This window comes from Sceloporus undulatus, chromosome 6 (assembly GCF_019175285.1).
Source record: "Sceloporus undulatus isolate JIND9_A2432 ecotype Alabama chromosome 6, SceUnd_v1.1, whole genome shotgun sequence".
NCBI lineage: Eukaryota > Metazoa > Chordata > Lepidosauria > Squamata > Phrynosomatidae > Sceloporus > Sceloporus undulatus.
The window spans coordinates 161,153,869-161,180,801 of record NC_056527.1 but is presented as its reverse complement, the minus strand read 5'-3'; the positions used below and the strand labels follow the sequence as shown (position 1 = coordinate 161,180,801).

At 39.7% G+C, this 26,933-nt stretch overlaps 1 protein-coding gene across 5 annotated transcripts in view; it reads right to left on the bottom strand.

Moving 5' to 3' along the window:
* ADAMTSL3 (ADAMTS like 3) overlaps positions 1 to 26,933 on the bottom strand; it is a 221,016-nt gene that overhangs the window by 14,681 nt on the left and 179,402 nt on the right. For all 5 annotated transcript variants that reach the window (XM_042475404.1, XM_042475402.1, XM_042475403.1 and 2 more), the window contains 8 exons: positions 23,800 to 24,089; positions 21,874 to 22,003; positions 20,153 to 20,345; positions 19,214 to 19,393; positions 18,318 to 18,471; positions 7,567 to 8,662; positions 5,913 to 6,040; positions 4,924 to 5,052 (listed from right to left, as the gene is read on the bottom strand). In XM_042475404.1, the coding sequence (XP_042331338.1) occupies positions 4,924 to 5,052; positions 5,913 to 6,040; positions 7,567 to 8,662; positions 18,318 to 18,471; positions 19,214 to 19,393; positions 20,153 to 20,345; positions 21,874 to 22,003; positions 23,800 to 24,089 (2,300 nt within the window). The remainder of the gene's footprint in view (positions 1 to 4,923; positions 5,053 to 5,912; positions 6,041 to 7,566; positions 8,663 to 18,317; positions 18,472 to 19,213; positions 19,394 to 20,152; positions 20,346 to 21,873; positions 22,004 to 23,799; positions 24,090 to 26,933) is intronic.

Below are 26,933 nucleotides of genomic sequence, written 5' to 3'. Positions count from 1 at the left end.
ACTTCGTTTCATTAATGCTTTACTCTAGTATTTGCTTCTTTTTAAATGAACTATCATCCTGCAGCAATTCTAAAAAAAGAAGCACTGAATTTTATTATATACACAGATATTTTTATTTTATTATATTATATACATATGATATAGATGCACGGCTTGGAAAATATACTTGTTTTGGCTAGCGAATTCTAATATTTGTAGTCCGATAGTAACTATGCTAGCTCTGTTTGTAATGCAAGTATACTTTGGGCTTACCTAAGTTCCAGGATTTTGTGGGAGTTGTACTCAAAGGTATTAGGATGCTTTTCAGCATCTAAATGGCCTGATCTATTTCTCATGAATTTCTGGGATGAGCTGTGACTTACAAAACCCAAGGCATGAGTATTTTCCCCTCTTCCAAGACGTTCATATATAGGATGGGGTAAAGTCCCATAACTGTCCTCATTGTCTTGGTTCCTCCTGTACTTTTTGGATAGTTCCTGTGATGAAGTGTTGAATGGAGATGTGACCTTCCCACTGACCATCTTTCTATCATTATAATTTGGAAATCCTACTTACACCAAGCTTCCAACCAGACAAAAGGACATATCCATCAACCCATAATAAATATATTAACTGACTAGGATAGTGTCTTTTGACAACTTACTTTGCATAATGTTTTGGTACCACTGACATAGTGGGACACATAGGAATGCAACTCCAGGATTCAGAGAAATGGTGGCTTCAGTTATAGTAATACCTTCTGAAGAAGCAATGTTTTATATTGTACTAAAAAGTACTACATTTGAACTTAGCCAAAAGGCCAAAGTGATGTTTTATTCCTTGTTTTGTTCACCCATTTTAATTCATCTTGTTGCATGCTTTTCCTTCTATAGTGCTGGTTGTAGACTGTCATAAAGATTGAGCAACTGATTACACTAAAAAAATGTAACAAGATTAGGAGTTGTCGGGTTACTTTAAAAACCATTATTCCCTTGTTATCTCCAAAAATAACACTTTAAAAGAAAAATCATGACTTGTGGCACAATGCTTCCTAGCTCTGATTCAGATAAAAACATTAGGGGAGGTACTCTGGAAGTCTGAAAATCTGACTACATGTATTAGACAGATGGTCTCACAAGATGGAATTTTTAAAGTTCAACGAAGAAGGGCAAAAATCTTCTAAGGTATTAGTTTTAAATTTTCTTCTCTCTGTAAAAAGTCTGGTTTCACTGCCTCAGCTGAAACGCACAATCTCCGAAATGGCTTAGAGCAGAAATCTAGGAGCAATAGCTGTCTGTTTCCTTATATAGAGAAAGGAGAACCATATGTCAAGCCAAACCAAACTGAATCATATCAATACACTAGTTTCTGGGTCAGCAAAACTACAAATTAAATGTAGGTGTTGCAGTTGCACTAGGTTAAAAGTATCAACTGAAGCTAAATTGGTAGAAACAGGGGATACTTTTCCTCTTCACTGGATCTGTAGTATCTATCTTGCAAATTGATCTGCTTACAGAGACAATGGCCAATACAGTGCACCCTTGATATCCATGGGAGATCTGTTCCAGATCCCTCCAAAGATGCAAAAATCAGTGGATGTTCAAGTCCTATTGACCTTAATGGTGGCGCGGCTGCGTTTCATATAGTCTTACTCAATTTGGTGGTGGGGGTAGGTAAGAGATATGGTCTTACTCGCCTTGGTGCAATGGCACTGCCTTTGTCTCCAGGGCAAAAAGATATGCTGAAAGCTGGGGATGGAGTGACCAGCAACCCATTCTGCATTTAATATGGTATTTTCTAGACCATCCACACGTATTCAGGTCAACACACCTTTCCCATGTGAAACTTCCTAGTGTTCCAAAGGTCATTGTGACCTCTTAAAACATGCCTGGCCCTAGATATCAATACAAAAATATGTAACCCCATATACAGAGCAGTGGTGTTGGGTATGCTAACATTATGAATATGCAAAATCTGGAGCGGGGGAATCTGAAATCCAAAACATTTTCCGTCCCAAGTATTTTGGATAAGGGATACTCAGTCTCTTTCTCTCTCTGTGTGTATATGCATTTATATGTATGTATACACAGCTACCAAGTGCTTTCAATGCTCCTTGCCACAGTAGGATTATGCAGATGAAAGTGGCTGAAAGAAAATGCTGCTCTCCTAGTTGTAGAGTAACTTGAATTTTACTTCTCCAGTTGTCAGAAATGAAATGAAGCAACAAGTTGTAGATAAGAAAGAAGGGGGAGGGACTGATCCCAGTCAGTTTCAATATAACAAAGCACTCAAATAGCAACATACTCAGCTATTTAAAGATTCTGAAGCAGACAGCCTTTTGAAGAAAAAAGATCAAAATTGCTAACACTTAAAAATGCATTGCTAGCAGTATTTAACACTACCAGTGTGACTAAGGCAGTTGAATGTGAGATGCAGGTTGCTGCTCTCTGCTCAGTTGCCAAAGGAGAGCTGGAAAGCATGACTTCACCACAGCAATACCCTTGGTACAGACAGAGAGCAACCGAGCCACATGTCCCAATATCCGTCGGTCTGGCGCCACTATTTTTAAAAGCTATTTGTAGAACTATTTGCATCCATACATTTCTATCATTACTTTTGGTCTTCCAGAGAAAGTCTTTTTTCTTTCTTGATTGGTAGCAATGTAAGGAAAAATACAAATTCCACCCTCACCCTCAAAACTAATAAAAATGGAAATGGCACTGACTTTCCTTTTTAACAATTTATTTTCAGTCACACAGAGTTCTATTTCTTTCCAAGTATGAGTAAGAAATCGGTCTGTATGTATACTAGCTGATTTTGATTAAGCACAACATACAGTACTGACCTATGCCAGCAGTTGGCAACTGGACATGTTTAGGGAGTTGTATGATGTTTGAAGTTAAGGGGAGATAAGGGCTTCACTTGAGCCACATTTGACTTTCAAGGCCAGGCCTTCCTATTTCTTCTCGATCACCCTCAGGCACTTCAGGCTCTCCCTTTCCTTCTTTCTCTAACTCCCCTGTTTGTGGGGAACAATATAGTGAAGTCCTGTCAGACGGGATATGAATCAACTCTACACAAGAGGCATATAGGCTTTCTACACAACAGAACACAGTTGAATTTGCACTGGCAGCTTGGTCCCCTGCCTATTGCTTTTGAGGCTTCATTCAAGGGCCTATGCAAACTATTCATTCAGTGGGCTATGCATTGACCATCCCTTGGCCTAGGTCAGTGATGGTGAACCTTTTCGAGGCCAAGTGCTCAAACTGCAACCCAAAACCCACTTATTTATTGCAAAGTGCCATGTCCCTCTGGCTTTCTAGTAACGAACTCTGGCAAACTGTGTGCTGGGACGATGGCACATGTGCCCACAGAGAGAGCTCTGAGTGCCACCTCTGGCACGCGTGCCATAGGTTCGCCATCACTGGCCTAGGTGTTATTAATTTTGATTTTAAACCCAAAAGATGAGTAGCTGGTCCATGTGTGCAGTGTTGATCCTGAGACCTCCTATCCAAAATCAGCATCTATGAATTACTTGACAAGCTGTTCTCAGCACTTGCAAGATTTTGGAACAGGATGTCCACTTGTGCATTGCGAGAAAAAGTAAGCATCACTGAGCGGGGAAAACAGGACAAAACAGGACACATATTTGCATAACATTTATATATGCTCATTTATAGGTTGCCTAAATACTCTAATAGCATTAGATCTTGGAAGCTAAGCAGAGTCCATCTCTGCTTAGTACTAGAGATAGCCAATGAATATCAGGTGTTGCAGGCTACATTTCAGTGGAAGGAACTGGCAAAACCACCTCTCAGTATTCCATGCCTAAGAAAACCATACTTTTGAAAAGTAGTGTTCAAAGCTCTGTATATGTGGATATTTGGCTAACTACCAACCTGTTACAGTAGCATTTGCTTACAAGCAGCATGAATGAAAGCAAGAAAAAAACAACCTCCCAAAATGCTAAAAAGCAACATCTTATATAACTGACATACAATCAATTGCATATACAAAAATCACACACACACACACACATTACAAATTGAAATTTGCAGCGCCAAAGGCCTCTTGGGCAGACGTGTGCGAACAGGGAATGTTCCTTGAAACAGGAAATGATTGTATGTTTGGAATGAAATAACACCTTTCTAGGAGCACAATTTGCATTATAAATTTGAAATATATAAAGACATGATTTTTGTACATGCGGTTGAGTTCCCTGTTGAGTATACCAGTTGTGTGCTTTTTAGCCTCTGCTTACAGCCAGTTCTAGTCTGGCAAGGTGCTGAGCTGACAGCGAGGCAGACTTCTGTGGCTTGGCATCCAATAAGCCTAATCCTCTTTGTCTCCTTACAGAAGCCACAGCTCCTGGCTAGAATAGGCTACAGGCAGGCCTATTCTGCCATTGGGAGTCCATGCAGAGCTTTCAAGATGAGTCTGAGATCAGTGGACAATGCTTTTGACCATAAGGCATGATCCGGACAAACAAGGCTCTCAAACACAGACGGACTGTGAAAACTATTATAGAGAAAGGAAGGAGAAGAGCTGTGCTGTTCAAATTTCTGAGACATTTTTGAGAATGCCAACACTTTGAAGATCTTCTGCAACTCTAGAGGACATGAAACACTGTGGTTGGGCATACATGGTCTTCTGGAAAATCTTGGAAGCAAGAGCCTATCTCTGTCTTTCCGTCTCCATATATGTTTGTCACTCTTTCTCTCTATATATACTGCAAGCCACTTTGAACCCCATCTTATTAGATAGGTGGGATATAATAAGTCAGTCAATTAATCAATCAGTCAATCAATATATATTTGAGAGCAAAAGGTAAGGGACACAGTATTCATGAGGATGGCATGCCTAACAATGTCTGCCCCTCCAGGGATATATCTCCAGGTGTAACCAAGTTGCTAAGCAGCAAAATATAAAGCTTCCATACTGTACCTTTCAGTGGACAGTCCAGCATAATGTTTATTCCTGTTCTTGCCAGGACAGTACCTCCAACAACCACAGAAAGGTTCCGAAGTTCAAATGTTGTGATATTTCTTACTGAAGACAATATAGCAGGAGCTTCTACAGAAGAGAATTACAGGGAAAGAAACAAAAATAATTTTGGCAGAAATGATTATTCTTTTCATAGTCCAGGGTAACCAAATAAAAGAATCCCAGGGTGCGCACTAGGCAAAGGAAGGATCAGACTGGCAGATATTGGTCATGCCCTATTTTTCTAGTTTTCATTGCAATTTCTTCCTCCCTCTCCTCTTACTGGTAACCACTTATTTAACCAGTAACCTATCCTACCAATCACAGGGCTACTGCAATTATTGTGGTCACTTACATTCTCTCTGTTCTGATCCAAAAGATTGCCTTCTTCTTTATGTCTAGCTGAACGTTATATAGGGCCATGCAATGGACAACTTGTTTTTAAAGGATATCTCAATACATAAGTTGAGTGTCCCTTATCCAAAATGCTTGGGTACAGAAGAGTTTGGGATTTTGCATTTTTTAAAGTTTTGGAATATTTGCATATACATAATGAGATATTTTGGAGATGGAACACAAGTCTAAACATGAAACAGCAGTTTTATACATTTGTATATTTATATATTTTTAAATAATATTGTGTATGAAACAAATTTTGTGTACATTGAATCATCAGTATGCAAAAGTGTCACTCTCTGAACCACTCATGTGGATGATTTTGGAGTGTTTTGGATTTTGGAATTCTGGATAAGGGATACTTGGATTAATAACCAGTTATCATAAGAAGGTTTGGGAAATATGTGAAATCAATAAGTCTTTTAGTGACTATTGACTGATTATTTGCATAAAATAAAACTTATTAAAATGCAAGGCATACAGGGAGTCAGGAATTTTTGAAAACCTGAGAGATTATAATAAAGAAAGTAGCTCAATAATCGCACAAAATCTACCTGCATAAAACAGAGCAGATGTTTCTATGTCAGAACCAAACTCATTCTCCACTGTACACTGATAAACACCCATATCTTTCTTGGTGGGATTCAAAATTTGGATTTTGTCACTGGCTTCCATAATCACACTGCAGAAGGTTTAAAGAAAATATAAGGTTTAGTAGGGACACGGTGGCTCAGAGGTTAAGACGCTGACTCTGACAATCGCAAGGTTGACACGTTGGCAGTTCAAAGCCGAAGCACCATGTGATGGAGTGAGCTTCCATCACTAGTCCCAGTTTTTGCCAAACCAGCAGTTTGAAAGCATGTAAAAGTGCAAATAGATAAATAGGTACTACTTCGGTGGAAGGCAAGAACGTTCCATGCAGTCATGCTGGCCACACAATCATGGAATCGTCTTTTGACAATGCTGGCTCCCTCGGCCTAATAATGGAGATGAGCAGCACCTCCTACAGTTGGACACGACTTGACAATCATGTCAAAGTGGAAACCTTTACCTTTACTATTTTAAAGCACATGGGATGTGGAGAATCATTATTCAAATGCTGTCAGGAAACAGAGAAAAGGGATCCTCCACCAAAGCTCAACAAATCACCAGAATTCTCTAGAATCTTATCTCAAGTACCATTACCATGAACCTACATGCCCCATAAAGGTCTAATAATATGCCTCTAATTACATGACTAACAATCTTGTTGCTGCTATATTTTTATTAACAGGTATGTGTTTGGGAGGGGAAATAGTGATCACAGCACCATAGGATATGAAGCAAGAAGGGGGTGGTTAAGCCTTCCTTTCCCAGCCATGTCCGACATTACCACAAAGAAGTAGTTCCTATTGTTTACCATAAAACCATTGAGAAAAGCCCTTCTCCACATCTTTCTGCCCTTGAAGGCCTTACTGTTGCCCATTTATTAACTCAATATTTACTGTATATAAGCATGTATAAGTCTAGAAATTTTAGTCTAATAATTGACCCCCTAAAACTGGGTTGACTTATCCAGGGTCTTATCAAAATCCATAATTTTGGCCCCAAAAACTGTCCTCGACTTATACATGAGGTCAACCTATAGCTGAGTATATATGGTAATTATCAAGTTAAGTACTTCTCCCACCATCCTATATCATGCTCATACTCTTATACCTTTTAGGCCAATACAACAAGAATACACACATACAATGTATGTAGCATAGTGTTTTCATCAACAATAGCTAGAAATAATTTTGAACACTATGATAAAGTCAAGTGGCCCAGAACACCAGTGTTTAATAGTTGTGAAAAACTGATATTGTTTGTCAGTTGAAATGTAGTTTATAGCAAGAGGTCTCCGACAATCCTGGGGAGAGAGAGATGAGGAATATAGACAAGAAAAGATAACTGTAAGGAAACCTGTGTGGCACTGGTTTGTGTGTTGGACTATGACAATGAAGACCAAGGGTTCGATTCCTGCTCACCCATGAAACCCCTTGGGTTGAATATCCACATTGTGTTATTCAAGGTAAATTCAAAATTGGGAGGAGGAGGTGGTGATGGCTACTTGTTTAAAAGATTTTAATACCGAAAATCTATATACTAATTCTGTAACTTAGAAAGTGAGAAAGATCACATGGATCATTTAAAAAGTACAGAAAGATTTCAATTTACTGTACTTACCTTTCAGAGAATTTTAAGTCTGTCCCATCTTTCATCCAAGTATATTTAGGGTTGCTAACCCCAAGTGTTTCACAAACCAAATTTACAACCTGGACATCCTTTGATAAAAAAAGGGTACTCCCAACATGCACAGTTATTGTTTTGTTTGAATAAACCTTTGGCCCTCCTTTTTGCTTTACAATAACTGGGTTCCCTTGGCTTATTGTCATTGTACTGCCTTGTGGCTTTGTGCTGAGATTATCAAACAAATCTGGAGATTTGGCAGGTTTCCTGGAAGACAACTTCTCTTCTTGTGGTTCCTTCAGTTTTTCAGAAATGCCCTGTGGTGGTTTGGATAATTCAGCAATCAACTGATAGATGAGATGGGAAGCCAAGTCATCATTGACTTCTCCAACCTCAACAAGATGACTCAAATTCTTTATCAGCTCCTCAAAATGTACTGTGTCCATACTGTAAGCACCAGGGAGAACCACTGCCTCAAGTCGCTTGTTTTTGAATTCACGGGAGCCATATTCTTCTGCTGAATTTCTTGTATGGGCTTCAAGATGTCGCAGGAAAGGCTGATCATTGACTTGGCCATCACCTACATACTGTTCACTCTTCTGGCTCCACAGCTGCCACATCTGGCTCATTTTATGCCACTTGGCTCCAAAGCTGTTGGCCTCATTATGTTCTGTGTTGCTGCTCCCATCCGGGGGCTTTCTAAAAATGGGTGGCTCTATTAGCTTGTTGTCTGTGCCAATGAGCTTCAGAACAAACATCTCCTGTACTGAGCCTGCAATACACTTGTACACTCCAATATCTGAAGCCTCAAGACCATTTATCTTGAGTGATCCTGATTTTGTGATGCCAAGCCTCTTTGAAATTTGGAGCTGCTGTCCATCTTTCTCCCACTGGATAAGTGACTTCTGGAATCTCCGAACTGGGCATTTGATGATGACAGATGTTTTGGGAAGCAAATATGCTCGGCTCCCGATAGTAAAATTAATGCGTTTTTCTTGCCTCGTCTGTATGTAGACTCTGTGGATGCTGAGAATCTGTGGCCCATGGGAAGCATACTTTCCAAACAGTTTTGATTTTGTTTCTTGCTTCATCTCTGAAATGACAAAGGCATACTGAAAAAACAACAACAAACATTTGATCACCATTCAGCTAAGACATCTGTTTTTATTTAATATCTGGGAACACCAATTCTTGAAGAGTAGGCAACTTGTGGCTGTTGGATTGCCTTGTAGCCAAGATAGTAATTGGGAGGGGATAATGGGAATGGCAGTCCAAAAAATTCTGGAGGTCTGCATGTTCCCAACTCCTGATTTACCTCCAAGTGCTTCATATCTTTCTTTGGGTATACGGTGTTTTTTTTAATGAGTACTGTAGTTATAAACTACTTTTTCTAAAAAAAAAATATTGAAAATGGTGTAAACAAATCATAAAGCATGTAATATAAAACAACAATAAAATCAATATAAAATAAAACTATTATCCATAGAAGTATCATACACACTGAGCTACTCTACATCAGGAAGACCTTCATAAGCAGATATGTTTTAGCTTAAATACCTTAAAGTTACTAGATTTCTGTCTGATCTTGGAAGCTAACCAGGGTCAGCACTGGTTAGTACTAGAATGGGAGCCTGCCAAGTGCCAACAAATACCAGGTGCTGTGGGCTGTGTTTCAGAGGAAAGAACTGGCAAAACCACCTCTGAGTATTCTTGACTAAGAAAACCCTATGAAATTCACGGGGTTGCCATAAGTCAACAGGTGACCTGAAGGTGCACACACACCCATATATACATGCACCTAAAAATTAGGAATTATTGCCATATGTATAATATCAGATGGAAGACTATTCCATATTATGGGGACCACCATCCTAAATACCCTGCTTTTAAGAATTGTGGAGTGGGCCTCAGGAATGTATGGCACTAGCAGAATGCTTTCTCCAGAGGACTTCAACAACCAAAAGGGTTTACAGGGGAGAACCTTGTCTCTCAGATAAAAAGATTCCAAGTCGTTTAGGGATGTACACGTTATAACAACAAAACCTTAAACCTAGCCCAGTGGGGAAAAGGCAACAAGTTATATACATTAGCAACAGGATAGCAACAGCATGTACATTCCTATACTCCTTATCAGTGAATGCAGCACACTCTAAGTGGTTTACAATCTGTAAGCCAATTGCCCCCAACAAGCTGGGGATTCATTTTACCGACCTACGAAAAGATGGAAGGTTAAGTCAACCTTAGAACCCTGGGATCGAACTTACAATGTTGTGGCTGCAATACTGGCATTTAACCACTTTGCCACCAGGACACCAGGATATTCTAGTATAGACATTCCAGATCGGTTGCTGTTTCAGAAGCAGCCTTAAAGACAGTCTCACAAGTACACCACGAGATTACCGATGCCTGGGCTATTATGGTCAAACTATCCCAACCTAAGCCACAACAAAAGTTAACAAAAAATACTGTGAGACACTGAAGTCACATAGATCTCTAGCAACAAAGATGGACTGAAGAATGCCAAGAACCAAGAAAAATTGCTATTCTGATGCCCAGTTTCTTGACCTGGAGGAACCAAGGCAACACCTCCAACTTCTTGGAGTGTCCCCAGACTGTGTATTACTGCATGACATCATGAACAATATATTTTAAAGCAGTGCCATAGTTGCTCAGCCCTGTTTGAAATCAAGTCTGCTTAGTTGGTTCATTTCTGCACAATACACAAATTGCCTCCAGTACTGAGTTTATTAATTTTTTAAAAGTGGACTCTACTTTAATAACAATGCAGTTCAAACCATTTGTTTTAATGGAAACATTCCAGTATTTATGTTGTCCATTTCCAAAAAGCCCAAAACGAATACGGAGTGAGTGTGACTTTAAAATTAAAATATTTTTGAGTTGTCTCGTGTTTACACTAACCTTTCCCAAAGAGAATCAAATGTATGGTTATGAATATGTACACAAATATCTAATTGGTAAGGCTTTTTTCGTTATCCCATTTCTTTTAAAGAATGTCTGGTTCATTTCTCATTGGCAACGTAGAGCTTGAGGCCAGTCTGTTAGTCTCCCACATATGAATTGGTGGCAAGTCTGAGTAAAAACGTTTTGGAAGTGAAAAATTGACATCATGTATACTGTAGTGTACAGCCAGAGGATGCAGACAGGATCCTTGGAGAAGTAAAATCCATAATGTGTTTTCTAGACCTTGTTCTCTCTTCATAAAAAAGTATTTTGGGAGAGGTGACTGTACAAGTGATGAAAGGGAGTTATCCGAAGGATATTTGCAGAAAGGCAGGGTTCAACATGCCTAAAAGTTGTAAGACCTTCACTGAAAATCCAATCCCTGGATCCTACTATCCTCAGTAATTAGCAGCCACTTTCCAATATTTCATTTTGGGACAAAGTATTGGAGCTTGGGTTACATACAATATAACCTCCAGTGATTCCTAGATGTAATGGACTAGCTAAATCTTAAATGTTATCACCTAAAACTTGCCCATGAGGAATAACAGCAGAGACACAAAATCTGGAGACCATCTCTGTTATTTGTTGATCTGAATCATCAAGCAGTAATGTTAGATAACATTTTTCCAATCCGCCTGGAAAATCCTGTAGGATTGGGCTGATCAAATCAAAGCGGATACCTCGATAAGACATGGGCCAGAGTCTCCGTCTACATTTGTACAAGTACAGGTACGTTGATCATATGGCAGAATTTCCCCTCTAGTACTGCTATTGGAAGCACAGTAAAACATGCCGCAGAGAAGGCATGTCTACCGTAAGTTTAGGAACTGTTAAAACAGGGTGGATTTTATATTGTCAGGGCCCCTTCATGGGTCAAACCATGTTTTAAATGAATAGCCATGGGGTGTGGAAGGCATTTCCATCATGTATGGAGCTTCCTGGACCCTGTAAGTGTCAAAACTAAATTTTGAGAAATGTTTCAAAAATGTTTATTCCCCTCAAATTGTCCCCAAATGCCTCTTAGACGCTCCAGAAGGCCCCAGAACATGTCTCCATTCCGCTAGGAGCAGCTGCAGTGAGGGATGCAGTTCTCCAAGATCTTCCCCAGGCTGCCCACTCCAGTAAAGAGTGAAATTATAGCCATAAAACATCTCAAGATGTATTAAATAAAATTATTAGTGTTACAGTTACCACACAAACTGCCTTCTCACTTTACGAGGTGCTGTAAGAAAACAAAAACAAGCAGCCTTAAAAAGAAAACATGTGCAGAATCAGTAATAAAAGGGGTTCTATTTAGGACACTAGTGGCAGCAACATCATACTTTCCAAATGTCTTGATCTGACAGGGTCCTGCTTAATTTGCCGTCCCCCTTTTTTGTCTGCTTTTATAATGTCGTAGTTTCTTTCACTTCTTCCTCTTACTTTTCCTTTTCTCCTCGGCTTACTTCAACTGCTGCAAATTGACTTCAAAGAGCAAAAATAGTTTGCATTCAGTTAAAACAGCAGGGGAAAATCTTGCCCTTCCCTGTAGGCTCAAGCAAAAGCAAACAGCTACAGACTCTCCTAACTCATGTATTTCTCCTCATCAATAACGTTAGCCATCTTGATCCCACTCTGATCTTGCTTGACTTCAAGTGTCCTGGTTTGATTCTGTGCAATACTATGGTTTGAGTGTTGGGTCATTTCAAAATCCATAATTTTAGCCCCAAAACCTGATCTCGACTTATACATGAGGTCGACTTATAGTCGAGTACAGTCAGCCCTTCTTATACATGGATTTTTTTATACACGGATTCAAGCATCCACTGTTTGAAAATGTTCCAAAAAAGTATAAATTTCAAATATCAAATCTTGATTTTCCATTTTTATAAGGGACACCATTTTGTTATGTCATTATATTTAATGGGACTTGAGCGTCCACAGATTTTGTTACCCACGGGGGATCTTGGAACCAAACCCCAGCGGATAACAAGGGTCCACTGTATATACGATAGTTCTTCCATAGCTGCCCTTCACATTTTTAATCTTCTGATTTCTTGCCTTCAATCTCTGTTCTAATCAATGTTTGGTCCAAGGTATGGGAAATCTTTAACTATTTCAATTTCCTCATTTTCTAGGTTGAATTTATGTACATCCTCCGTGGTCATTACTTTTACGTTCTTTATGTTTAACATTAGGCCTGCCTTTGTGCTTTCTTCTTTGCTGTTTTTAGTGATTGTTCCACGTCTGTGATGCTTTCCACTAGTAGTATGGTGCTCTGGAAACTTAAAGGCAGAAAAATGGCTTCTTAAAATAAGCATTATGAATTAATTAGTATTGGACAGTATGGCTCTTACAGACTAAAGTCTGTTACAGACTATAGATGAGACAGTGATGTATGCATATATCTTCCAACAAAGGCTATCCTTCACAGAGTCAACTAGTAAGTCATGGAGAATGGCCTCAACCCAACCTTCCCCCTGAATATTACTTTTCTATATTCAAAGATTTTAAAATAATAATAATTGTGTGTGCAAGTCTGACATGATAATCTAGCAAAAACTTTACCATATGATTCTACTGATTGTGTACCTCTGAGGTATTAATTAACATAAATCCTCTCAAAAAACTGAATTTCCAGTCCTCATTCCTTTTACATAACATGTTCCTCAACCACCAGTACCATTCTTTTATGTTTTTTCCATGTTTTGTTCCTTCTTAGAATAGAATAGCAGAAGCTGACAGTATTTTTTCAACATCACTCTCCACCAAGTAATTTGTAGACTGGACACACTGCCACACATATATCCACAATTAATTAAATTCAGATAGATATGCAGCTCAAAAATATTTTATTAAATGCAATGCCAAGGACATTCCTCTAAGTCCATGGAGCTTTATTTAAAGTGGTGTTTTGTACCTCAGGATCTTGGCATGTGAACTGGCCAGGGAGTCCAAGAAAAGACGTTTCGAATTATGCATGAACCAACAATTATTCCAACTCCTATTTTGTTTGGGGAGTTGCTTTCGGGGAGCTAGGGCATGTAAAGCCAAAGAAGGATGCTCAGTACATTAAGGGATGCTTGCACTGGAGCCCCACACCTGCTGCGAAGCCAGTATCTCCCTCCTTCACATATCTTAGGACTTTATCACACGGGAGGAATTTATCTTAATTTCAAATGAAAAGAAAATGGAGCCAGAACGCATTCATGTGAATTTACTAGTTTTACGTGAATTTGAATTGCATTCAAACTGACTTCCCATTGCCTGAAAATAGCTTGCCATTGCCCAAAATTGCGTGCGGTAGTCTATCACGCAATAATGTGAAACCCCATGATTGCGTTCAGACTGACTTCCCATTGTCCGAAACTGCGTATGGTAGTCTATCACGCAATAACATCAAACCCCATGATTGCATTTGGATTGCCATTGGATTATACTTCCAATTTCCCTTGTCTGATAATGTCCTCTGTGAAAAATTTCAGAGCACCACACAGAAAACAGGTAAAAGTCAGAGCACCAATCAGTGGTGTCGCTGAGGGTGTGCGGTGCAGTGGATTACACCGGGTAACACCACAGAGAGGAGTGTCACCTGGTGGGTAGTGCACCCCAGGGGGGAGGCCTTCCAAGTTCCACACAGAATTCGGAAAGCCGGGGGGAGGAGGAGACTGCTTTCTGTATCCTGGCTTGGAAGTACAAGGGGGCATTTTCTTGGTCCCATACAGCCATAAGGAACTCGGAAGGCTGGGGTGGCTGGCTGGTTGCCTTCCTCCAAGTCCTGTGTAGCACTCAGTAGAATGCTCCCAGTAAAGGAGAGGAAGCTGCTGAGTGGGCCAAGCATGGCCTCCATGGAGCTACCATAACACCATTCTAAGCATCACAGTTAGGGGGTGCCCTTTTGGCCCCACCCCCCAGATATTCCACCCCTCACACCGAGTGACACCCTGGGTGGGGATGCAACTGGTAACAGGTGGTATTATATGCCAGTGAGGCTGAATAAAAATAGAAGTTGGCCAATGATAGATGCTGGACGGGTCACAAGGAAGCCAACTCTTTGCTACATGTGTGGTGGACCTGTCCCTTAATAAAAAAAAATCTGGACCAAAGCACATATGATTATATAAAAAAAATCCTCAGAATACAGTACCAATTTAGACAGGAACTGTGTGTCCTCAGTATGACTTTGGTACTTACAAAGCAGATGAAAATAAATACTGGATAATTCTTTTGCACCTAATTACAGTAGCAAGACTAATTGCAGCAAAGAACTGGAAATTAGAAATACCATCAACTACAGAGAAACAGGTGTCTAAAATAGATATGAGAGAAATGGATTATCTAACCCATCTAGTAAATAAAAAAAATCCATGAACAAAGTACAAAAAGAGTGGCTTTCAGTTATGCATTTTTGGAGGAATATTTGAAACAGGACAAGAAAATACTTTCGGTTTATATAGAAGGTTATGATGTTAAAAAGGAAATTGGTCTTATTTAAATGACGAACTTCATGAAAGTTTACATGAACACAAAGTTTATTTTTTATTTGTTTTCATTATGTGATGAATAATAAAAATAATAAAAAATAAATTAATTTCTTTGTGAACATTCTCAACAGCTACACAATTCTGGGAAACAATAGACTTTCTGAGAATGTGGTGACAAAACATGGACAACACTAGAGTTCAGTGCAGCTATGAAGGCAGTTTCTTCCTGTGTGCATGATCACTAGAAATGTTGTGTGCTCTGCCTCAGTAGTTCAGTGGCATTCACTTACAGGTTCTCACCATGTACAGAAGTAGCAAGTGCTGAGTACAGTACAGATTTTTGCTACTGAACAGTTATTTTCACAACCAATTTTTACTTTTGTTTGTTTTTAATGGAGGCAGTAGAGTAGTACAATCAGTACATTTGACAGATCAAGCTGAAATTTGGCACAAAAAACTTGGGTAAATTTTCTTTCTTTCTTTCTTTCTTTCTTTCTTTCTTTCTTCTTCCTCAACCATAAAAGTTCGTAACATTGCTTCAAGCCTTCACAGACCCCTTGTGAGGACACCGAGGGGGACCTCCAAGGTCTGTGGACCACAAGTTAAGAACCTCTGACCTACAGCACTGCTTCACAAGCCATCTGATGTGAGGGACCAGCAATTACTATTTTTTCCCCAGAGTGCCAGGAAACCAGTGCCATGTTTGTATCTGTTGGATACAATTATTATTATCATTCCTGAAAACTTCCCAGGCAGCAGCTGCAAATGGCTCTTGTGCTGACACTGGTCCAAGGACCAGCACATTGAGAAGTGCTGCTGTGTGTGTGTGTGTGCCTTCAATTTGCCTGTGGACTTATGGTGACCCCATAAATTTCATAGGGTCTTCTTAGGCAAGAAATATTCAGATGTGGCTTAGCCAGTTCCTTCCTCTGAAATATAGCCTAAATCACCTGGTATTTGTTGGAGCTGTCCCATCCAAGTGCCACCTAGAGATGACCATGCTTAGCTTCCAAGATCAGACAGGATCCTGTTCAACCAGGAATAGTAGGAGTCAAAATCTAATGGCCATGCTCAAACATTTTTTGGATCCTGGCCATTCTGTACAACAGGCCTGGGGAACATATGGCCCACAAAATATTATGGCATGCAACTTCCATCAGCGTTTGTGCCCTAGCCAATAATGAGGACTGATGAGAAATCTACTTCCACATTTAGAGGGCCATACATTTTCCAAAGCTATACTGTATTGTTTTCTGCAGAGTCTGGAAAAGTTACCTTTCTGGACTGTAACTCTCAGTATCCTCCAGCCAGCATGACCACCAGGAACCCAGCAACAGGAGTTGTAGTCCAAAAAGGTACTTTTCCAACCTTTAGTTTGGCCAAGTCATCACTAATATTACACTATCAATATTAAAGTTTCCCTGATAAAGACTGGTTTGTGTGGGTTTAAAGAATTAAACATGTCCATATGCAAGGCAATAGGACTTACATATATTTTCTGAAGCAGACACAATGGCTGCAATGCTAAATGTGCTTTTGCTGGCAGAGCCCCATTAACCTCAGCAAAGCTCTACTGCTGCCAGAACAAGTACACACTTGACCGCAACCAGGATCTGTTCACACAAAAGAACAGTCAGACGCTTAATTGGTTATCATTTTACATATGAACTACTTAACATCCTTAAAGATGCTTTCCAAAACAATTACATAATCAGATTTCAGATCCCACTACAACACTTTTGACAACAAAGAGAAACAAACTGAGGGAGGGAAGGAGGGAGGTGGATCACTATCATCACCTTCACAATCTCATCTGGTGAGTATATGAGAGAAAGCCTTCTTGGTGGCTGCTTCTCAGCTTTAGCACTTCCTAGGAAGATCAGACTGGTTCTGTATTTGCTGTTGTTCTATCAGCATGTGAAAACATGTCTGTTCCAACAGGCGTTGGGGGGATTGCAAAGGTTTTTAATAGTCTGATGTTGTACTGATCTTTTTTAAAAATATATATGTTTTAAATCAGTGAATTCCAAGCCTCGATCTTCCAGATGCTTTGGACCTCAGCTCTCAGAGTTCCTGGCTGTTGCCCAAGTTGGCTAGGGCTTCTGGGAGCTGTAGTCCAAAGCACCCAGAGAACCAAAGTTTAGGAATCACTGTTTTAAATGGTTTTAATTATATAGATAATTTAATGTTTTACAACATGTATGCTTGTATACACATTTTTAAAATGGGACAGTGAGGTGATCAGTGGAATCTGACTCAACGTGGTTTTCCAATCTGTCATGGGAAAAGCCATCTCAACAAAAATTGGTGTTGAATGTGATTTTCTTCCACCAATGTACAGAAGAAGCCACACACTCAATCATTTAATCCAACAGGGCATTTCAGTATCTTCCATTTCTAAGGCACATAACCAAATTCCAATATCTGAGCATTGTGATTCTTAGGTTAGTAATCCAATCTCTGTGGTGACTAGCTGTCCCTGGAGCTCCTGGAATGTTGCCCTCTGTGGGTCCCATGAAGGTCCAACTTACTACACATGCCAGTCTGTCAGGACTAGGATAGGGGAGGATAGTTCTTGTAAGAACCAATAATGTAACAGCAAAAGTCCATGTAAACAGCAAGGAGGGAACAAGATCTTGCTCCCTGATGATGGAAACCACACGTATGCCAACCTAGACCAAGTCTCATCTTCTGCCTCTAGCAGCAAAACATGTAAAAGGCACTCCAAACACATTAGCAGACTAGCTGAATCAAAGTGATGTCCATCAAACCGAGACTCTAGAGAATGGACTGTACATTGCTTCAGATTACTTGTAATGGACCTCTTTACCTCCCCCTGTCAACCATTAGAGAAACAGATGTTTTACAAATATAAGTCTAAAGGGGCAGAAAACCTGGATATCCTAATTAGTGCATGGCCAAAAGGACATCAAACTGGAAGACATTTATACGATCCTAATCGCACCCTATTGGTCAAATAATAGAATTGGAAGCAGCAACCCCCTGGAAGATTCAGTGCATTTCAGTGCAGGATTTCCAGCTAAAGCATCCCCAGCAAGTAACTGTCTAACCTCTTTCTTAAGACATCCAAAGAAGGAGACCTCACCATCTTGTTCTGCAATTGGTTCCATTGCCAAACCACTTGTATTGTCAAGAGGTTTCTTCTAATCTTCAATCAAAATCTCCCTCCTGTAACTTCAAACCATTAGACCTGGTCCTACCCTCTAGGACAGCAGTGAACAGACCTGCCTCCTCCTCTCCATTACAGCCTTGGTGATATTTAAAGAGTGTAATCACAGGTAAGACAAGTGTATCACTTACTGTTGCAGGCATTCATGTGACAAGGCCTTACAAGTGGAGGTACTGGGTGGTTGCTACACACCGACGCATTTAAGGCAAGATGCTGGCCTTTGGCTGTCAGCTTCTGGCAAGTGGATTTCCTTCTTTGTGTCCCAGCACCACAGCTTACAGAACACTGAATAAGAGAGGAAAGAGGAGCCAAAGTGATTTGGGGATCTACTCTGATGTGCACTACCTTTATGTACAATGAGTCGATCCCTATAACATTCTCAAAGAAATTGTTGTTGTTAACTGTCATCAAATCAACTTCAATTTATGACAACCCTAGGTTCCTAGCTTTTAAAATGTCCTGGCTCCTCCTTACACATTCCCCTTTGTCTTCAGCAGAAGCAATTTGCAATCATTTAACTCAGCAGTGAGAGAGGACAGGAGTAGGCAGAGTTTTGCCCTCCCTAGTTGATGTTAGTTGCTGTCAGGTTGCCTTCAACTCGTGGCAACCCTATGAATGAGAGCCCTCCAAGTCACCTTATCATCAACAGCCCTATTCAGTCTTGCAGACTCATGGCCCTGGCTTCCTTGATTGAGTCTATCTATCTGTATGGTGGCCTTCCTCTTTAGCTAATGCCTTCTATCTTACCAAGCATTATTGTCTTTTCTAGTGAGCCATGTCTTTACACGACACGTCCTAAATGCAACAGTCATCTTGGCTTCTAGGGAGAGCTTGGGCTTGATTTGCTTTAGGACTCATTTATTTGTCTTTTGGGCAGCCCACAGTATCTATAGAAATTTAAAGGGATACTATTAATTAAACCCCTCAATAACCCAAAAGTGACCAATGGAAATACATCCTCTGTAGATGAAATAATACACTGGCATAATTATACCCTTAGAATGCACTCTAATTCCAAGCTACTCACCTTGGACCATTCTTCCAGAATCAGTTGTGGAGGGCAATCTGTTTTTGCACAAGGTTTGTGTGTGGACTGTTTAAGTTCATGGCAGCTCTCATTGGGAAGTTTCAGAAAGCTCCCATCCATCAATAGCTGCTGGCAAGTAACTTTGCGATTCTGGGTGCCTCCACCACAGGTTTGGGAACACTAAAGAGGAGGAGGAGACCAGAGTCTCAATGTTATTTTTCAAAAATAATGTCAGTATTCATTATTAGTTGAAAAGCAATGGGTTTCTAACACTTCTATGCATCCTTGCAATTACGTTTTATTTTTATTTCAATTTATTTTACACAAAAATGGATCCAAATACTCCCAGATGTTTTACAATTACCATGGCAAGAAAATGTGTGTGCACACTTATGATAATCATTGGAATAATAGCAATGGCAGCTTCATTTCCATAGGTTTGTCAAGATAGCATTTGTAAATCAAAATCAAGTGTTCTCTTAATATCTTATGCAGTCTGCATTCATTAATTCTGTGCTTTGTATAATAAAACAATGTACTAATTGGGTAAATAATAAGAGTCAGGGTAGGTGTCTGGTTGCATCAGCTCAGTTGTGAGAATAGTTAGAACCAGGTGCTTAAATAGGTAGTTCTGAAGGAATGGGGATGGGAGACTGCACCTTATAAAAGGATCAGAAATAAGTTTGGCATTCACCATTTGGTTATGTGTTTGTAGTTTGGAAAGACCCAAGAGTTCTCTGCTTGAGAATTCTAAATGCCTTTCACTACATTGCAAATCCCAGGATTGCATAGGTAATGCAATTATTCATGAATCAATGATCAGGAAAAGACTGAATGATGGCTGGCACCTATTCCAAAACAGTGCACTTCTCAATGGCTCCTCAATAAATTTTGGAGTTATTGTTTATATAAGAAGCTTATTTTTTAAGCAGCCCATACCTGTCCCCATTCTTCAACATGCCAAACTGGAGGACAATCAATCTGATTGCAAGCTTGCAAAGCATGAGGCTTCTTGTCTTTGCAGTTTTCAGACCCAACAACAGATCCTCCAGGTTGCTGGCAGTGTACCTCTCTCGTCTGGATCCCAACGCCACAAGTGGCTGTACACTGTCTCCAGGGTCCCACCTGCCACCTGTTCCAAGACAACACTAGGTATGATAAGTCAGAAAGCAGTATTTTGATAACTGAGAAAGTAGTACTCTGTACTACTAGAGATGAGTGAATCTATGAATGATTTCTCCCCTCTCCAAGTTTAGCCCACTTTCACATCAGTTTGTAAACACAGCTTGTCCCAAAGAGGCTTCCTAAATGTTTTGCTGCATTTTCTCTAACACACACACATAACCATGCATACATATTGTATACATTTTTCCTAGTGCCCACCATTTTTAAAGGGCTTTTTTTCCTGATAGATGCATTGTCGGGCAAACATCTCTTTAATATATGCTTATTTTTTTATTCAGACAGACCTTTGGCAACTGACCTTTACTAAAAAAAAAGGGGGGGGAGTTTCAACAATCTGAAGCCACCTTGAATCCTCAATCATGGGTGAAATGAGGATAGAAATCCAATCAACCAATCAATCGATCAATCGTTAGTGCTTTATTGTGGATTTTTCAGGCTATGTGGCCATGTTCTAGAATAGGTTTGTTAGTGCTTTTATTTTTTAGTTGCAAACCAGACCGAATAGTGCAGATTCTGGCATACAACTATGTGCTAGATTTTCACTTTTAAGTTCAGCAAGTTTGAATTCAATATGTATGTACAAAAACCTTGCTCTGATTATCTTTCTCTACATCCCTGAACATGATATAGGATCATATTTGCACTGACATACTTTTGGCACTATTTGTCTGCAGCCAATTGGGAGTGAAATGATGCTATGTGGCATCTGATCTGGAGTCCATTGCTCTGCCAAGCAAACTGCACTGGAATTAGAGTACTGTACTGGCTTCCACTACCTCCTTACATCTCCTCTTGAAACCCTTTGCAATGCATTACACAAATGTGCCATGCCATGAAGAGTGAGGTTCTTCTGATCTGCACTTTGCTTTTTTCAAACAATAGGTACAAGACTGAGACTTCTGGGTATTCATTTTATACTCAAAAGCTGAATTTGGCCATCCTGAAATCTGGATGGCAAAATCTGAATATTCACCAAGAGCTGATTCAGTGAACTGAGTGACCTTGTCTAAGTCACATTCTCTCAAACTCAGAGGAAGCCAATGGTAAAACCCTATGAACAAAGAAAATCTCATGACAGATTCGCCTTTGGGTTGCCATAAATCAGAAACTACTTGAAGGCCCAAAACAACAAGAAACGATGAATCAATTGCACAACGCTTTTTGGCAAGCTATGTCTTCGCCTTCTTCTGAGGCTGAGAGTGTGTGACTTGCCCAAAGTCACCAAGTTGGTTTCCATGATCAAGTAGAGATTCAGACCCTGGCCTTCCACAGTCTTATTCCAGCACTCAAACCATTACACCACACTGGATCTACCTGTAGAAATTAACTAAGAGGCAAACCTTTCAACGCAGCAGAGAAAACTGTTGCTGACATTTTCTTCAAGCAGAAATGACTTGTCTTGCCACAACATGACTGCAGTTTGCTAACCTGAGACAAACAGATGGTAGACAATTTTCCATAACACAGAGTCCTACCTTGGGGGGCAAAGCCTTGTACTGCACACACGACTCATTGCTGGAGGTCTTTTTGAGCTGTCACACAGGCTATCATTTACAGTTTGCTTTGTCTGCTCATGTAGGCACACCGCAATGGCTTCCTGAGTCCCTAGGTCATAAAAATATACATGTATGTATGTACATACGTTAAAACAGTAAGCAATAAATATATCTTGAAACACAGAACTGGAGAAAAGTTACTGTTAGAAAGCACACCCTTTCAAATATAACAAATATCCAGTCCAGCGTTCTACCCATGTTGGCTCTCTGCAACAGCTGGGTACTGAAATCTGTCCTAATTTTTATTATACATCTATATGATCTATTGGCTACAAGCAAATAAAGTCTAGGAATCCTTTGCTGTTGTTGTTGTTGTTATTATTATTATTATTATTATTATTATTATTATTATTCCCCAGCCACTTGCATCAAGGTGGCCTACAAAGAATTTAAAGAACAGATGTAGAGAAGATCTGAAGTCCAAGGCAAATGGAGGACTAACTGTTGGGATCCACTGCTCTAGTCCATTTCCTTACCAGTATATGAATCAGAGCTCTTACCAGTCAGAGAAGCCAGTACTGGTATAAAAGAGCCCCTATATTTCTAAAATTAAGAATCATCTGCTGTATTCATTTATCCATGAGTGACACAGAGATGGTTTGCCACCAGTATATCTGGCACGGGCCTGAGCTGTGCATCTTCAACCTGATAGTTTAGAACGCTCTTGCACTTCACCTCTTTGGATTGGGAATTCTCCCAGTGAGTTAAGGCACAGAGTTCATTCCACGGGCTGTAAAGTTAGCCCAGACGTCCCATGCACATACAGTGTCATAAAACAAGAAATCATTACCACTGTCATAGTAAGTGAAACATACTGAAGTTCATTCTGTTATGAAGGTTTTGTTGGTAATATGTGGAGCAGTGGGAAAAAAACCCCAGCCTAATGTGATACGCAAGACTGAAAATGGTCATAGTTCAGGGAATTTGTTTCCTTCCTTTTAAATGCATTTCCCCCAAGTGGCTTCAGAGGGGCTACAAATCTGATTTCAAGACAGCTTAATATTTCTCTGATTTGCAAGATTTCAAGCACCTTCGTACTTTCACTGCATTGCCTAATAAAGAAAGAAAAAACCCTACAGCTTTGTTATATGTACAGAATATATTAAAACCTCAGGTTTTATTCTGTTTTTCTTCTTCTTTTTAGTCTGTGCAATGGCTAGACAATTACAGCCATAAATACCTCTTCCTCTGATTCATCACAAATACTCTGCTGGTTGCTAAAAAGAACATTTTTTAAAATTTATCTGACGCTCTAGAAAAACTCAGGGTTGAAAAACATCTCCGCCCATCCCACAAGGTTATTAGCATGGGTTTTATGCTTTTCAGGTAATTTGCTAGAATAGGCAAAGGTGGGGTTGTTCCTAGATATGAGTGACAAGTGATTTTTATAATGGGATCTGAACTGCTTTCCATCTGCCCACCATCATTCAAAAATGTATTATGTCATAACTGGACATTACCCATGATGTACAAGGGAACAACCCAAGCCACGATTTGGAAAAGAGCTTTTGGCATGAATATCTTGTAATGGAGCAACCACAGCTGATGTTATGCCATCAGTGCTACAGAAACTTCTCCAGAACAACAAAATACGTTTAATCACTCTTACTTGGAGCAAGTCAGTAACAAATAGCTGGGATATAATTGTAGGCCAGGGGCACAATACATGTCTAATGTTTATCACAATTCAAAAAGGCTGTTGAGAAACTGGAGCGTGTCTAATCACTTGCTACTGCCTGATGCCATCTACCAGCCAGGGTTTTTTTTTCAACTGGTATTTTAAAATGGTTTACAACTTCCACAGCTGCTTGTAAAAAATGTTCACAGTAATAGCCCTTAAAATACCTCCAATACATGTAGCTGAGCATGGAGTAAATCCTATGTATTCCCAGTCATAGACAACATCACCAGTGTCTTCAGAAGGTGAAACGTCTGGGATGAATAGGACAGGATCACCATCACAGGATTCCACGTAACAACTACGTTCAGTCACCAGTTTGGGTTCCTCACACTCTTCATCAGGCAGCTCCACCTCAGTCTGAGTAAATGCGAGATAAATACGGCACTTCACTTCACGCACCTGAATACCATGACCACAAGAAGCACTGCAAGGTGACCATGGACCAGGAATAAACCTGCAATTAAACAACACCGTATAAAAATTGGGACTGAACCAAAGAATGTTTAACTTTATCCAGGTTAATAACAAAAGCAATTATCAGTTTTCCCTCTACTCATGTTAAGTGGAAAACTGCCTTGTTTATACAAGTTCTGCTTAGAGTGATGGCTGCAAAGATCTGTAGACTCTACATGCAACCATATTGGCACAGAATATAGCAGTTGCACAGAATATTTGTCTATGTAGCCTTGGCATGCAAATCCTCATGTGTGTCATTCTTTCATGCAAGAACCTATCTTTTCTCTGGCCCTACCATTAGACAAAGTGAAATGGTCATTCCTGCCACGAGGCAGCAGCAAAAGCACTGAACAGGAGAGCTGTGTTCCACATGGCCTTTCTGGCATTTCCTTAACTGAAGTCGAAGGCTTTCATGGCTGGCATCCATAGTTTTTTGTGGGATTTTCGGGCTATGTGGCCATGTTCTAGAGGCCTCATAGCCTGAAAAACCCACAAAAAAAATTATTTCCTAAACTTGTTAGGTCTTTCAGTTGCAGTGGAGCATGCTATCCGATAACCAGTGCCAAAGAATGATTTAACTGCCAGACCAGTCAACTTTTGTATGCGGACCAGAAATATTCATCTTGCTCATCTCAGGCAGCGAAATGTATCTAGGCTGGCCCTACTACTACCTGATCCTTTCAGAGCCTGGAAATATCAACACTAACACATGGTAGAGTCCACAGAACACTCTTTCTTGACTTGGATTTCATGCTAGTGAATTTGGGGTGGAAAATAATATACAAAATAATCTGTATGTTGGACTAATATGAAGCCACATATGTATTTTCAAAAGCAAAAATGTGTTTTTATTCCTTTCTTTTATATGCATCTTTTTAAAAATGCAATATAATGCAATGTTTTCCACAGGCAACTAAGCGAACATCTCCATGTATTTCAAGGGCAGCCAATCCTTCCAGCACAGTTAGATTCTTCTGAGACAGGCACAGTGAGGATGCCGATCTTCGGAACCAGAAAAATTGAGTATCAACAGATTCTTTGTCACATTTCACCCCTAATAATCAAATGCTTTAACATCTGAGATGATTTGACACTCCAGTAGTTTGATCCCCTGCATGTATTGGCTGGTTTTAGCTCTTTGACTTGAACTGAATTTTACTGTGTTAACTTTTACATTTATTATCTTAGTTCCCACGTTGTCATGTTTTTAGTTAGCTTTCATCTTATATCATTTTATGTACAATGTATGTATGATACCTAGGGAACGTCTCTTGTTTCACATTGATAAGCGAGAAACTCACTGGGATGACATTTTATTGCAAGACTACACAATTTACACTTCTCACTACTAAAGGGAGACCTGAACACAATCTGTGCTTGTGATTCACATACATATCCCTTATTGATTTTCTCAAGGCAAAAGGACTTTAACCTAGTTTTGCTTTAAGAGTGAAACAAGAGATTGGGAACTTTATGCATCCAGCATCTTTTTCTGTCCTAAGGTGAGCCAAAAGTCTGGTAAATCATCCCTTGAATGTACACTGAGTGCACACATAAATATCAAGATTGCCATGAATTAACTGGTCACATATGGGGCACACTGGCAAAGCTATAAAGAATCCTATGGACCTGTCTTATTGAAACCTAAAAGTCTGGCACTTCTTCTGTCCCCGTGAAACTTTCAGAATTCTGATTACATTTCAGAAGAGAACATTATCAACTAAACTCAATTAACCAATTAAGATATATACAGATATAGATATAGCACAGTTATCTCACAGTGGCCAGGAAGACATCCAAAATATGCAGATAACTGTAGGTGAAGATAAATGAGAAAGCTATTTATAAGAGGACTCCATCCATCACTCCTTTCAAAGCCACTTGCATGAAGGTTTCTTTGAATAGATGGAAGTCACGCAGCTCCAGCATGTGATGAATTCCAGTCAAAGGCACTGATGGACAGACAGTTTTCTGCAGCACAGAGAAATAAAGGTATGCTGCTGTCTGGGAATCGACTGGCACAGTTTAGGCCATGGTTTGACATCACAGAATACTGCAACCTTGCTGATTCAAACTAATGCTTGAACAGGTGGTCTCCAGGGAACCATAAGTTCCATACGCAAATTCCATAGATATAAAAATATTGTCTTGTATTATTGCATTGTATTTCTTTATTCATAGTCAACCTTTCCTCCAAGGCTGGGAGTCAACACCACTAATGTAACTGTAATTAAAATGTAATTAATACAAATGTAATTCAAAAAGGCACAGGGGCAAAGAGAAAATAGTAGGGCCTTGTCACAAATGACTGATGCTGTCAACACTACCTGCACTGGCAAACTGTTTGCATGTGAAAACTAGAGATGGGTGAGCATTTCATTTCAGTTTTGAGAAGAATTTACCAGAATTCAAAGACTGTTTCATGTTCAGGATATACAGAATATGAGATGTTTATATACAACATGAAGGGACCTTACTCAAAGTAAGATGCAACCCCCAGGGTCATCTCACCGATGCCATTGCCACTGAGAAGGGTGTCAAACAAGGCTGTACTCTAGCTCCACTCCTGTTCAACTTTTCCTTCAATGAAATGGTGGATTATCTCAACAGCACAAATTTCCATCCTCAGAAGCTAGAAGGAAGGCATATCTGTGCTCTGCTTTATGCGAATGGTGCAGCAGTAATTTCAAGAACATATGGATTTGTCCATCTATGCCGAGGGCTTTGAATGTTTAATTCTTAAGCATTCTTAAGCTTAATTATTTCTTCCATGTTTTTTTATTTATTCATTACAATCTTATAAGAGCACTTTATGATGTGAACTGGAATATAGATTTTATTA